Source organism: Staurois parvus, unplaced genomic scaffold (assembly GCF_062004578.1).
Source record: "Staurois parvus isolate SC_StPar_1 unplaced genomic scaffold, SC_StPar_1.0 ptg000799l, whole genome shotgun sequence".
Taxonomy (NCBI): Eukaryota; Metazoa; Chordata; class Amphibia; order Anura; family Ranidae; genus Staurois; species Staurois parvus.
Genome location: NW_028318595.1, coordinates 131,054 through 145,723, shown reverse-complemented (window position 1 = coordinate 145,723; position 14,670 = coordinate 131,054). Strand labels below are relative to the sequence as shown.

Genomic DNA, 14,670 nt, shown 5'->3' with positions numbered 1-14,670 from the left:
GACAAAGCACTTGGGACAAAATGTATGTGAAATGGTTTGATACAGTAATGGAATACTATCAAATGTTAGTGTATTTAGTGAATGTCACATTTTGAAATTTTTGAATTTCCCGCCGGTTCTGTCCCCCGTACGTCCCGACGCTCACAGGGAACGGAGCCCGGAAGACGGATGCCGGTATCGGCCGGAGGAGATGGCCGGGGACGCTGCAGGGGGAACATCGTGGGAGCACAGGACACGATAAGTGATACAAGGATCACTGGAGAGTGTAGCTCGGGGTTACCGCTTCTGGTACTAAAAGTTAATGCTGAGCTACACTCGGGAATACCGCCAGGGAGGTTAAAAAGGAATTCCAGGTATGGTAAATTTTACCAGTTTGGACCAATTTAACTATGTATATGCCATACCTGACCAATGCCCCTGGTAGCTGGACAACACTGAAGCAAACACTGCTACTCCAGTGATCTCCGCTTGCTTCCAGGTCCTGTGGTGAGCAGCCAGCCTGACGCATTGTGAATACAGGGGGACAACCGCTCAGCACGGGCGCCATTCAGAAAAAGTCCCAATTGTCCAGTCATTCATTCAAGAAATGTAAAGCACTCTGTGATTTGCACCCGTGCCAAGCAGTTGTCCCCCTGTATTAACAATGCATCAAGCTGGCCACTCAGCACAGGACCTGGACCCAAGTGGAGGTCACTAGAGTAGTGAAGTCTGCTTCAGTGATCTCCAGCTACCAGCAGTATTGGCCAGGTATGGTATACACATACTTACATTGGTGCAAGCTGGAATAATGTAACTACAATAAAATGTACCATACCTGGAATTATTCTTTAGGGTCCATGAGCAGAACAAATGCCAGGATCTCTGGCAGAAACAATGCTCATAGTAGCTCATATTGCACAAGAGTTTAGGAGAGTTTATGGGCATTTGCTTTTGCAAGAGTTTTTTTCCAAAACATTCCCCTCGGCTCATTTTTCAATGTACACTTCAAAATGCAAATACTCCTAAACATTGTTTTTAAGAGCATTGAGCTTTTTTTCTGCCTGAAAGATCTTCTCAAAAACATAGTCCAGAGGAGTTATTTTTTTTCTAAACACTGAGCTTACAGCAATATTAAAGATTCTGTTTTTTTTGTTTTTTTAAATAGCAAACATGTCATACTTACCTGCTCTGTGCAATGTTTATACACAGAGCAGCCCTGATTCTCCTCTTCTCGTGTCCCCTGCCGATGCTCCTGGCTCCTCCTCCTTGACCAGTGCCCCCAATAGCAAGCTGCTTGCTGTGGGGGCACTGGTGAATGCTCACTCTTGAGTTCCACTCTATGCATCCATAAGACACATAGGGGTTTATTTACTAAACCTGGTTGACTCAGAATCTTGTCACTTCTGCATAAAAACCAATCAGCTTCCAGGTTTTATTGCTGAAGCTTAACTGAACATGCTGAGGTTAGAAGCTGATTGGCTACCATGCACAGGTGTCCAAGATTCTGAGTCAACCAGGTTTAGTAAATAAACCCCATAGAACCATGGCTCGCCTCCCCCCCCACTCTTTCCTCATTGGCTCACTGACTGTGATTGACAGCAGTGGGAGTCAATAGCTGTGTCTTAGTCATTGAGTTGAGAGAGACCCAGGACAGCCGAGGCTCCTGTGCACATAGCTAGATCGAGATGGGGTTCAGGTGAGTACTGGGGGGGGGGGGCTGTGGGGAAGCATCACACAGAAGGTTTTTTTACCCTCATGCATAGAATACAGCCTTCAGCCTTTACAACCACTTTAAAATATGCCTCTAAAGGACCTAATGTGCTTGGATACATCTCCATCATACATCAGATCTCCATTTACAGTATTTCCCGTCCCATTTCAACAACAGAAAGTGAAGGGACAGCCCTCTAAATTGAGGGAAATCCATGGGAGTCAACAGGGTCACCAGAACTAGTCTCCCCACTGGGAGATTTCCACTCTATTCCTGTTCTGACGACCATTCAAATTTGGCCTTTTTTTTTTTTTTTTTTACTTTTGCTTCTGGTGATAATAGTCACCAAGACAAATAGAGAGGGTGAATCTCCCTAACAGGGGCACAGACAGGAATAAAAAAACTGACAGGGGTCCTAATCCCTCTCCACTTTGTCTAAAACTAAATCAAAGCTTTGCCTCCAGTTATACTTTAGGGACCATTCCAAAGTAAAGGTACTGGGACTTCTTAGCTAGTGAGGCAGTTCGATGCTGGAGATGCTCAAAGCTACCTTTTCCACTCAAAAATAATTTGATAGTGTTGCTTGGAGGAATTATTAATGAACCTGGAGAATGGTTTATAGCCCCTTGGATAGTACTGCCCCATGAAGGTGCTTAGTTTGGCTTTACGACTTTACTTATAATTCTGTTATAAATGACACATTAATGTGCCTCTTCCTAAGAGTGACAGTAATTACAGAATTATATGTCTCTATTTTTTCACAATAAAGTGCTCCGGGGTAAACCTATGCCGCTGACTTTAATCCTTGACATGTACTTGTATTAAACAAGACTGGTCTACATCATTCATGGATTTGCGGGATAGGAGACTGCTGAGCCCTTGGATTACATGTAATATTTGCTGATTAACTCAGCAAAATGCAGGCAGCTTCAAGTAATTTAAAGATAATGGTGCAATCTGCATGGTCTTATGTTGTAACATATGGATGAAGTCCTAAAGGGGAAGGATGAAGTGTGATGGTGACCCGTGCTGTTGGAGTAACTGTCTATGGCCAAGCTAGGGCTTACCCTTCACATGCAAGAAAGATTTTTTAACTTCGATTGGCTGCTATGGGTGGCAGCAGAACCTCCTAAAGCAACTTTATGTTCTCTATAACATTTTTAAAAGTGGAATTGAGCACAAAAATTTACATTTGTTATGTTATAGAGCAGTAGTTCTCAACCTGTGGAACCTCATGTTATAGGGCAGTGATTATCAACCTGTGGAACCGCATGTTATAGGGCAGTGGTTCGCAACCTATGGAATCTCATCTTATAGGGCAGTGGTTCTCAACCTGTGGAAGCTCATGTTATAGGGCAGTGGTTCTCCACCTGTGGAACCGCATGTTATAGGGCAGTGGTTCTCAACCTGTGGAAGCTCATGTTATAGGGCAGTGGTTCTCAACCTGTGGAACCTCATGTTATAGGGCAGTGGTTCTCAACCCATGGAACCTCATGTTATAGGGCAGTGATTGTCAACCTGTGGAACCCCAGAACTCACATTTGTCCTTGGTCATTTGGTCGCAACCCAAAAATAATTTAATTTCCGAAATATAATTTATCCCACAAAACAACTCGTGCAGTGTTCTACAATGTGTGTGCACTTTTTACCCACTTCAAGTCCAGACACTTTCACCCCCTTCCAGTCCAGGCCAATTTTCAGCTTTCAGTGTCATCACACTTTGAATGACAATTGCGCGGTCATGCAACACTATACCCATATTAAATTTTTAGCATTTTTTTGAGACAGATAAAACTTTATTTTGGTGGTATTTATTCACCACTTGGTTTTTTTTTTTTATTTGCTATATAAATGAAAGACCAAAATTTTTGAAAAAAAAGTGTTTTTCTTATAAAATGTTGCTCAAGCACACAGCCTGTGATTGATAGCCTAAGCTCTCTTTCTGTGTGCTGCGTTAAGGGGGTGTATCCATTTTCTCCTATCAGCTCTCAGAGCTTTACTCAATTAATGTAATTTTAGCTCCCCACCCCGTTTTCTGAAAGCTCAGACAAGCTGTGCAAATTCTGGACTTTGAACAGCTGTAGAGAATAGAAAACTTCTGATAAACAGGTACAACTTATATAAGAGGATTTCTTTCATCTCTGTGTATCAGCTTAGGCCAGTCACTTAAAGTGTTACGAAACCCAGGACCCTGATTTCACTATATCTGTTCTCCCACAGTACACACAACATGGAAATGCAATTATTTTAGTAAATGTAAAGAGCTAAATAACTTTTATCATCAGCAGTTACACCAGTCTTGTGACTTCTATCAGTATCCAGCCGATCACATGTTAAAGCTTGTAGGGGTTTTAATTTTGCTCTAGGAGGATGCGGAACCCCTGACCTCTGTCTGGACAGTGCTGATTGGCCCTGTGCTGATCACATGCACTCTCCCAAGATAAAAACAACTTTCTAACAATACACACCAAACTAAGCATGCGCAGAGTGACTCCACACGATATCTTACCAGGGAATAAGAGGGGGGCACTGGAAGAAAGGGGAGGATCAGAGAAGTCAGGATTAAACAGTGATTTTACACATTGCAGAGGATTAACCCCTTAGGTTCCACAGTGAGTATATCAAGCATGCTTTACTGCATATACAGACTGATTGTACTGTTGTGGGTTTAGTAACACTTTAACTGGGTATAATAAAGGGTTTACAACCACTTTGAGGGTTCCAAAACTCCTTTGCAGTTCATGTTTAAAGGGAAGGGGGAGCAAAGCATTCTTCTTGGTGGATCGGGCATGCAAATATGAAGTGGCTGCAAAGGATCATCAGCAGGTGCAATAAAGAATGTAAAAGTTAAAAAATACCCCCCCCCCAAAAAAAACAAAAACAAAAAACAATTGTTATTGATACGCAATGTTACATCACTTAGGCTTTACATCTCCTTTAACGTTTCCATTTGCCAAGCATACATTTCTATAATTCCTCGGTAATGAAGGAAAAGATTTTCGAAGTTGAGTACATCTGGAAAATCCCACTCTGCTCCTTATCCTGCAGAATGAGAAAGCCTTCCGCTGCAAAACTGGATGGCCGCCAGGGCACCGGGGCTAGGCAGGTCAGCTTGACATCTCTGCCTTCTCCATTAGCACGATCCTCGCTCAAACATCTGAGCTTCCCTGGGCCAGAAGGAAATGCCAAACTTCTCCACAGGCCTGGCACATCTCTGACTTGTCAGGGACCTGAGGACAGGTTGAAAGGGTCCTCGAGGACAAGAAGGGAGGGCATCGACAGTCAGACATGGTAATGATCAACTCACAGAATATCATATGAGGCAATGTAAGTGGATGTACAGACTAGATTGTAAGCTCCAAGGATCAGGGCCCTCCTATCCCTCTTGTATTGAACTGTATTGTTGCTGTATTGTCTCCCGTTATATTGTAAAGCGCTGAGCAAACTGTTGGCACTATATAAATCCTGTATAATAATAATAATAATATAAATCCTGTATAATAATAATAATAATATAAATCCTGTATAATAATAATAATGTGTACTAAATGCTTGTGTTTCAGGGGCAATCATCCTGCTTAGAGGCAAATACAACTTTCACTATGTCTGCCAACAATCTGGACCAGGAGAACCCCGCAGAATATTGCCAAGGTGGGTCATCAGAGCACTTGGAGGTGACACATTGGCTAGGGGGGGGATTTATTTTATTTGCAGTTGACCATACTCAGGTTTTCATGGGGTCTGGTGTCCTTGCAATCCATTAGCATCTGAAGAGCTTGAGATGCCTTGTGGAGATCCCATTTTTCCCAATACAAATATCGGCCTCTTTATGGGTGCCCTGAAAGGGGTGTCAAACTGGCGCCCCTCCAACTGTTGCGAAACTAAAAGTCCCATCATGCCTCTGCCTTTGGAAGTCATACTTGTAACTGTCAATCTTGCAATGCCTCATGGGACTTGTAGTTTGGCGACAGCTGGAGGGACACCAGTTTGACAACCCTGCCTTAAAGTGTAGTCTTAGAGGGGATGATGTGCTGAAAATGAGGAGGGAGGGAAAGGCTGGTATTGTAGATGTAACCATGTCATGATCAGAGATTACTGTTGCATAGATACCCAGATCAAAATTTAGCAGTGTCATTATGTGCCGGGTAACTCAACAGCAAGGGAAAATGTCACCAGCACAGCGAGGATCACCAATATGGGTCCAAACGTTTTAATGAACGATCACATAGCTGCAGCAAGGCAACGTTTCGGAGTCTCAAGGACCCCTTCATCAGGCATGTGTAACTCAAAAGGACTTCTATGATTAATTTGCCAACCTTATTATTTTTTTTAATAGTTTTAAGGATATATAGGTGTTTTTGTTTGGTACATTGTTTTAACTGCTTCTGTACTCCGCAGCCACAGCTACATACTGGTACCTCGCTGCCTGTTTCCGAGTATAGGGCTCCCCCCTCACTGACACCCACTGTGAATCGGTCAGCAGGTCCCAGCCAATGATTCACAGCCGGGACCTGCTGATCGGCTGTGTACATTCCAAGCCCAGAACCCTGTGCTGACAGTCAACACAGGGCCCTCTAAAGAGGGACCAATCTCTCTGCAAAGCAGGGATGAGAAACAAAGAGATCCCTTAGTAAAAGCAGCACTCATTACACACATTACACATTGTTAGGCACACATTTAATCCCTTGATCACACTAGATCAGGGGTGGCGAACACGCGGCTCTCAAGCCACATGCGGCTCCCGGCCAAAGTGAATGCGGCTCTTTGCTCTTACTTCTTTGATCTTACCTGTTCCTCTATCCAGCGGCGCGCTGTCTTCCGGCTTCTGTAGTGTGGGCACTGGGCATGACAGCCGGGTGCCAAGTGCGCATGCGCAAGAAGCGGTGCTTTTTGTGAATGGTAAGGCGGTACCTGGGACACATGACAGATCCCAGAAGCCGCCGGACCAATCACAAAGCGCAAGTGCTTCTCGCTCATGCGCACTGGGCACCCGGCTGTCATGCCGAGCGCCATTACAGAAGCCGGGAAGACAGCGCGCGGCTGGATCGAGGAACAGGTAAGATCAAACAAAAACTCTGCGGAAGTAAGAGCGGGTACCTGTCAAATTCAGGTACCCGCTCCCCACCTCCCCAAAGGTCAGCAGTCATCTGTACTGTCCGCAGTCTCTGGTCATCCCTGTGCTGTCCGCAGTCTCTGGTCATCCCTGTGCTGTCCACAGTCTCTGGTCATCCCTGTGCTGTCCGCAGTCTCTGGTCATCCCTGTGCTGTCCGCAGTCTCTGGTCATCCCTGTGCTGTCCGCAGTCTCTGGTCATCCCTGTGTTTTGTAAGGGGAAGAAAGTGTTATGGTAAATAATATGGTTTTAATTATGTGTTTTTGTGTGAGTGTTTGTCTGTTTTGGCAGGTCACTGCGTGGTGTGGCTCTCTGACTTTCACAGTTTAAAATTTTGGCTCTTTGTGTCTAACTTGTTCACCACCCCTGCACTAGATGATAACCCCCTCCCAGCCAGTGTCATTAGTACAGTGACAATGTGTATAGTATTATCACTGATCACTGTATTAATGTTACTGGTGATGTCAGTGGCAATTAGTCAGTGCCCCCAACGGTCTGATTGCCCACCACACAGTCCCACTATCAGTCACCGCCATTAGTAGTAAAAAAAAAGAAAAACCGTGTGTGTATATATATATATATATATATATATATATATATATGTAGCACTGCCCCTTGGGACAAGCTGGAATATATTATGGGTCCTGCGCTCAATAGATCCAACCCTAAGCAAACCCAATCCCTCTGGCACAACTGGTACTGAATAGCAAATACCCCGCCAAGAAATTTGCTGACACAGGGTTAAATGAAACAAGAACAATTTTATGGAGAATGAAATGCAGTGTAGAGGGGTGGGGTTCCCCTTTCAACTTCAAAACTTACTTTTCTTCTTTTATGCAATGCAGTAAATTGGTCTGCCACTAGAGGGCTTCACAGCCAAAAATCTCCTGATGGCAGAGTCGCACTTTAAGCAGAATACAACTGATATCAAACAAATAAACTTACTTATGCTCTATCAATGAAATGTATTACCCACACCGGTGTATGATTCTGCTTCTGAGGGGCGTTAGCCAAAAATCACCTCAGAGTCAGAACAGGATGCAATAAAGAGGTACCTCTAATAAAGCTACTAAGCCAGATTCCCCCACTTCAGTCCTTGTAACGGTGGAGCTCTAGTTGGTGCACGTTTAGTCCTTACAATGAAGTAAATAGCAGCTGAAGGCTTCTTTGGAGTTTCAGCTGGTGTGGGTTACATCAGATTTCACTAGGTTTCTGGGCTGAGAGGGTCCAATCTCAGTGTCTAAAAGCAACACAAAGCACCCCAAGACCAGGGGCAGTCGCAGGATGCAATCTCCCAGTATGTGTCAGTCCCCGGGGCAGACAGTCTCAATTACACTGGTGGTGAGGGGCAAAGCAGGCAGGGGGATCTGTGGCTTGCACAGGGCCCCGGATGGGTGAGATCCCAGCAGTGGGGTGCGGATGTCCCAGTCTATATGCAAAGTGTAAATGGTGTGTCTTACTCTCTCCAGGGGGACAGCTCACCAGACTCTTTACACACAGCAGGGTCCCTCTATCCACGCTGGGTGCTGTAGTGCCTCCTCCTCTGCTTGGATGGGCTCCACATGTCCCTGTCTTTTCTCCAGCCTCGTGTCTCTCTCTTCTCCCCCCTTCACTTCCTGCTTCCTCCCCTTCCCAGCGTTCTTTGCTGTGTAGTGGATGAGTCATGAACTTGGCAGAATGCCCAGGTTTTACAAATAGGGGAGAGAGAGGAGGGACTGACTGCTGAACATGTGATTCCTTCTGAATCCTGTTGTACAAGGAGCCTGCTACACACTCCCCCCACCAGAGAAGCTTTGGTCCTCCAAAGACAGCAGTAAAAGCAACCTGTTACATGCTTTTTATATACACGCGGAGAGAAAGCAAAGTTAGTGCACACAGGAAATTAAATTATTCACACTTGCATAAGAATCTGGCAGAGGAACCTCCCACCATGTAGCAGAGTGAGGGTTGTCCTGCCCATAGGCCACACTAATGGGAATGGCCCAACCAGATGTGCCAGGGGGTGAGTTGGGGCTGTTCTCTGCCAAAACTGCTGTAGGAGAACCAGGCGTCACGAGAGTCCTTTGAGAAGCATGTACTACTTCTTCAGAGTTTTCACCCAACACATCATATGTCAGTCTTTTTGGGGGTTGAATAACTCTACGCTCTCTCTGTTCCCTGGGCTCTAGCAATGGTTCTGGCGTTGCTTCCGATGTTGGTTCTGACACTACTGACTCATCAACCCTCGCTTCTTGCTCGACGCTCTCTGTTTCTCCCAGTTCAGCTTCCTCCACATCTTCTCCCTCATCAACAATGGACCACCAGTCTTCAGGTTCTTGCAAGTCTTCTGCAGGTTGGGCCTGAGGCACAAATTCAGGAGCCTCTGGCCTAAGAGGAACTACGTCAGTCACTCCCGTGGAAGAAGGAATGGTGGGTTCGGAAATGTCAGATGGCCACAGCAAATCTGTCCCTACCTCCTCACTCTCACTGTCCTCTTCATCTGCAGGAGGTAGTGTGGGTTGAGACCTGGTCACAGGTCTAGTCCTCTGAGAAGTTGAGGGGTAGACTGTGGATCAGATTGTGATGGTAGACGGACTGCATCTGACAAAGGCAAAAGGTGGTTGCGGTGCCAGGTTTTGAGTGGGCCAACACCCTTTTCCGGTCGAATCTGGTAAACTGGCAATCCAGGCAATTGTTTGCAGATGACATAGGGCTCTGATCGCCACCTATCCGCCAACTTGTGTTTTCCAGGGATGCCCAGATTTCTCAGTAAGACTCTGTCTCCAGATTGTAAGTCCTGTACTTGCACTCTGAGATCAAAGTTCTCTTTGTTTCTCTGTCCCCTGGCGTCTGAGGTGGCTTGAGCCTTCTCATAAGCAATCTTCAGGCTTTTCCTTAGGCGGTCCACATATCCTCTATGGGAAGCTGCAGAGGTATGGTCTACAGAGGTTCCAAAAGCCAAGTCTACTGGCAGTCGGGCTTCCCGGCCGAACATCAGCCGGTATGGAGAGTATCCTGTAGCGTCTTTGACAGTGCTATTGTAGGCATGTACGATGGCTGCTACATGCTTACTCCAGTGTTGCTTTTGCACTGAAGTCAAAGTCCCGAGCATATTCAGGAGGGTACGATTGAATCTCTCTGGCTGAGGATCTCCCTGAGGATGGTATGGAGTAGTCCTCGACTTTTGGATGCCTAGTAGACTCAAGAGTCTCTTGATGAGATTGCTCTCAAAATCTTTCCCTTGGTCTGAGTGGATACGTTGTGGTAGTCCGTAATGCACAAAGAACCTTTCTACTAAAATCTTTGCCACAGTTGATGCTAACTGATCTCTAGCAGGAAAAGCCTGGGCATACCTGGTAAAATGGTCAGTCACTACCAGGATATTTCCCTGTCCACTCTGATCCGACTCCAGGCACAGGAAGTCAATGCACACCAACTCCATGGGTCCCTGACTTTGAAGGTGGCCCATAAACCAATCAATGTACACTTATTAGGATTTTTTTTTTTTTTGCCAAAGACATGTTGCAGAATTAATTTTGGCTATTCTCTGTAAACTCTAGAGATGGTCATGCGTGAAAATCCCAGTAGATCAGCAGTTGTTGAAATACTCAGAACAGCCCGTCTGGCACCAACAACCATGCCACGTCCAAAGTCACTTAAATCCCCTTTCTTCCCCATTCTAATGCTTGGTTTGAACTTGAGAAAGTCGTCTTCACCACGTCATGATGCCTAAATGCATTGAGTTTCTGCCATGTGATTGGCCAATTAGCAATTTGTATTACTAAGCAATTGAACAGGTGTACCTAATAAAGTGGCCAGTGAGTGTATGATGAGTTTGGAATTTCTAGAGAAAGACTATGACTAAAACTAATTCGAAATTTGATGTCACAATTACCATTGCTCTTGGGGACACTTTTGCTATGGTCTCTGCTCATGAGTAGGATCTGTACCTGATGTGACCATTACAGGGGTTCCCACCATATGTTGAGGCAGCTAACATCATCCAAGATGGCAGCCCTCAGCAGTCTCAAGACTTTTGGATGTCTACACAAGGGAGGCTTTTACAGGTAAATAACATACATAAATGACATTAAATGCACAAATAATTTTTATGAGAAAATTGTAGAAATGAATAGTCCCTTTGCACTGTTTCAATGTATATTCCTTGCATGTGAATTCTTACTTCTTAGGAGGATACCACCCGGCACAAATGGGTGAAGAGCTGAACAGGAGGTACCAAGTCATGCACAAGGTCGGATGGGGCTATTTCTCCACGGTGTGGCTGTGTCGAGATTTGCAGTAAGTCGTACTTCTTACATATTATTATTTTGGGCATACTGCCTTTGTTGGCATTGGGTAGTCCTGACAGCAGCTAGATAGGCAAGGTACTCTAATGCTGACCAGTCCACAAAATAGTGTGACCGATTACGTCTCCACAAATTTATCCTTCCAGGATGAAGAAGTGTGTTGCGGTGAAGATTTCAAAGAGCGGGAAAAAGTTTAATGAAGCCGCCATGGACGAAATTGCACTGCTTAACTGTGTAATAATGTCATGAGGGCAGTTTGTGGGGTTCCAAGGCCAGAATCGCTGCTACAATCCAAATTTTTTTCCATTTAGCATTTTTTTTAAATCAAAAGTAAATCAATATCTTGTTATAGCAATTGCAACATTTTTAATTCACTAAAAAGTTCTCTGATTGTAGTGTGCCAATTAGATTTACATCTAATTTAAAAAAAGACAAAAAAATGAAACACACTGCCTTTGTGATCTGTTGCAGGTGCCAATATATTGTTACTGGCACCCCCAAAAGCAGATCGCAAAAACAGTGCGTTTGCAGGCACCAGATTGCATGGTACCGTGCAGGGGCGGACTAACAACTCATGGGGCCCCCGGGCAATAGGGGATCATGGGGCCCCTGCATCCTCGCCCACACTCAAACCACACCCAAAAAAGCCTATGAAAGGTGCCAGGGGCATCTCATGGGGCCCCCTACTGACCCCTGCCCCCCCCCCCCCCCCACTGACCCCTGGCCCTCGGGCAGTGCTCGAGTTCCCAAATGGTCAGTCCGCTCCTGGTACTGTGGTACCATGTGATTTGGCGTGGTGCATATTTCAGAAGTAGTGCATAAACTACGTTTGGTGCATTCCAGTGCGATTTGGAGCCCATTCAAATGAATAGGATGCCTAATCACACTTGAGGGGAATGCGCAGAATTCAAGGGTGAACTGGCTCTTAAAGAAGAACTTCAATCCCCCTCCTGCTGGACCCTCCCAACCTCACTCCGCCATCTTTGATGGTCAAGCGTATTAACAGACATGCCAAAGTGCTCTGCCCATCCCTTGGGACCTGGCAGATCCCTGCAGCAGATCCGTGCATGGGTGCATGAATGTGGCGCTATTAGGAAGGTACAGGAATTTCTGTTCGATCCACGCAAGCACAGATTTTTCATCGTGTGTGCAAACCAAACAGAATGTCCTGTACCTTCCTAATTGGGATGCACACACATGGACACACACAGGCATGCACAGAGATGCCTGATAGGGGCAAACATTGTGCACACGTGGATCGGGCGTAATGTAATTCTCTCCTAGGTGAGAAATGAGGAAGTACAAAACAGCACAAAAAAATAAAAAGCAATTTAAAAAAAATTGCAGGTGTTGGAGAGGGAGGGGGCTGGAGCCAGATACAAACAATTTGTTTTTTTGGAGTGGAAGTCTACATTAAACTGGCCATAGAACCTGCTGAACTTCGATCAGTGTGTGGTTGTCCCTGTTCGATGAAGGGACATACTATAAAACTTTTCTTGATCTGTGGCTACAGTAGCTGATCATTTTTTTCTTACAACAGTGGGTCCTCCATCCACCTCAATCATGTGGATGGAGAAAGTTGTTTTTTAGTTTTTTTTTTTGGTTCAGCCTTCTGGCTGAATGAAAAAATAAACAATCTACGGCCAACTTTATGCAAATTTGTGAAATGACATAATGACGGCCTTTGCTCCTCTACACCTGGATCCCCCTCTACTTGTCACCCCTGTGTGCATGCATGTGTGTACACTTGTTTGTTTGTATGATGGAGTAGTAGCTGTTGGTTATATCTAAGCTGGTATCTTTCAATTGCAGGTGAATGGCGCACGCAAAAAGGAATCGCAAGGAGAAAACATCATACGGTTTCTGCATGACTTTAAACTGATTGGAGAAAACGGCCTCCATATCCTAATACTAGAAAAGACAACTGATTCTGTTTTGTGGTATCTAATTCTAAAGATGACCTGACAGGTTTTTCCAATGAAGTGGTGCAAAGCGTATGGGCCTGTTCATACCAGCACCCAGGGCTGCTGTTAGAAATCACAGGGCCCCATACAGCCGATATGACAGCGCCCCCCAAAAAAAACAGTTTACTATGCTTCAGTTATGAATGAACACAGTGAGTGATCAGTACCAGTCCCTCGTTGTGTTCATTCAGTAAAGGAAGGGTTAAATGTGACGCACCCTTTCCCCACTCTCCATCCTGAAGGATCCTATTGTGTGCCTGAAGCTGCCAGTGGAAAGGAGAGGAGGGAAGCCGGCACACGGGAGGCCTGGGTAGCAGGGGGGAAATGTATGGTGCACAGGGAGGGTTATGGGTGCACCAGGGGACAGTTACTAGAACTGATCCCTTGTATAGTTCTATCTGCAGCAGATGGAAGGCAGCAGGAGGGAAAGAAGAAGCCAGCTTTCAGCTGCTGCATAGAAAGCCATAAAGGGGATCGGTTCCAGTAATTGCCCCCCTCCACCGTGAAAATCACCCTCCCTGCTCACATTTGATTCATCCAGCTGCCTGGACCCCCCTGCTAACCTGGGCCCCATACTGCTAACCTGGGCCCCATACTGCTAACCTGGACCCCCCTGCTAACCTGGGCCCCATACTGCTAACCTGGACCCCCTTGCTAACCTGGACCCCATACTGCCTGAACCCCCCTGCTAACCTGTGCCCCATACATACTTATCCACGGCCCTGCCAGTACCTATATAAATCTCTCATGCTGGTACTCATTGGTAGGGGCTGTGCAATGCATCCATGCAATGCATCACAATGTTTACCTTTTTTTAAACTTTATTGAGATGTCAATGGAAAATGACATTCAATTCTATACACTGCAGCATGTTCTGATGCATTGTGGTGCCTTAACATGCGGTGACGTACCTGCATTTTTATGCAATGCACACCACAGCACATGTATGGTGTGAACAGGACCCATAGTGAACAAGTCTTTTCTATTGTGATGAGCCTGTATTGATGCTGATCAATGCACTGCGATGCACCTGGTGTGATTGAGCCCTAATGATAAGTTGCAGTAGACTCCCTGTAAAAAAAATGGGTTACTGTGCGTTCAGGCTGTATGCACACGGGGCGCTTTGATAACGCTGCTAACGTTAGCTGTGTTTTTTAGCGTTTTTGTATTAGTGTTTAGCTGCATTTTCCGCGTTTGTTAGAGTTTTTGTTACCAAAAATAATAATTTTTTTGGTCACAAAAAGTCCAAAAACGCTGGTTTGTGGCCTTCTACCACGTTTTGCCACGTTTTTCAACGTTAGAGCGTTGTTACAGCTAAAAAAGAAACCCACTAGTCCTGCTTTTTTTTTCCAGCCAAATAACATCTCAGCCAAAAAACGTTGATTCCAGTCTATGTGTGTATGGACACATAGGATAACATGCTGGGGGGTTTATTTGCTGTAGAAAAAAATGTCAGCAGCCAAAAACAGCCGCTGTAAAAACGTCCCGTGTGCATGAGGACTTAAAACCATCATCCCTCTTGTAGTAGGTCCATTTAACCGCCTTCCGCCCGCCATATAAGGAAGTGACGGGCGCAAGGCGGTTCTCTTGTTCTGGGAGGACGTCATATGACGTTCTC

The 14,670-nt window shown here is 45.4% G+C and overlaps 1 protein-coding gene across 3 annotated transcripts in view; it reads left to right on the top strand.

The window, feature by feature from the left end:
* LOC149444212 (SRSF protein kinase 3-like) overlaps positions 1-14,670 on the top strand; it is a 52,856-nt gene that overhangs the window by 8,922 nt on the left and 29,264 nt on the right. For 2 of the 3 annotated variants that reach the window (XM_089654785.1, XM_089654784.1), the window contains exons 2-5: positions 5,254-5,341; positions 10,972-11,080; positions 11,235-11,322; positions 12,901-12,990. In XM_089654785.1, the coding sequence (XP_089510911.1) occupies positions 5,254-5,341; positions 10,972-11,080; positions 11,235-11,322; positions 12,901-12,990 (375 nt within the window). The remainder of the gene's footprint in view (positions 1-5,253; positions 5,342-10,971; positions 11,081-11,234; positions 11,323-12,900; positions 12,991-14,670) is intronic. The other variant, XM_089654786.1, reaches the window with a different exon arrangement.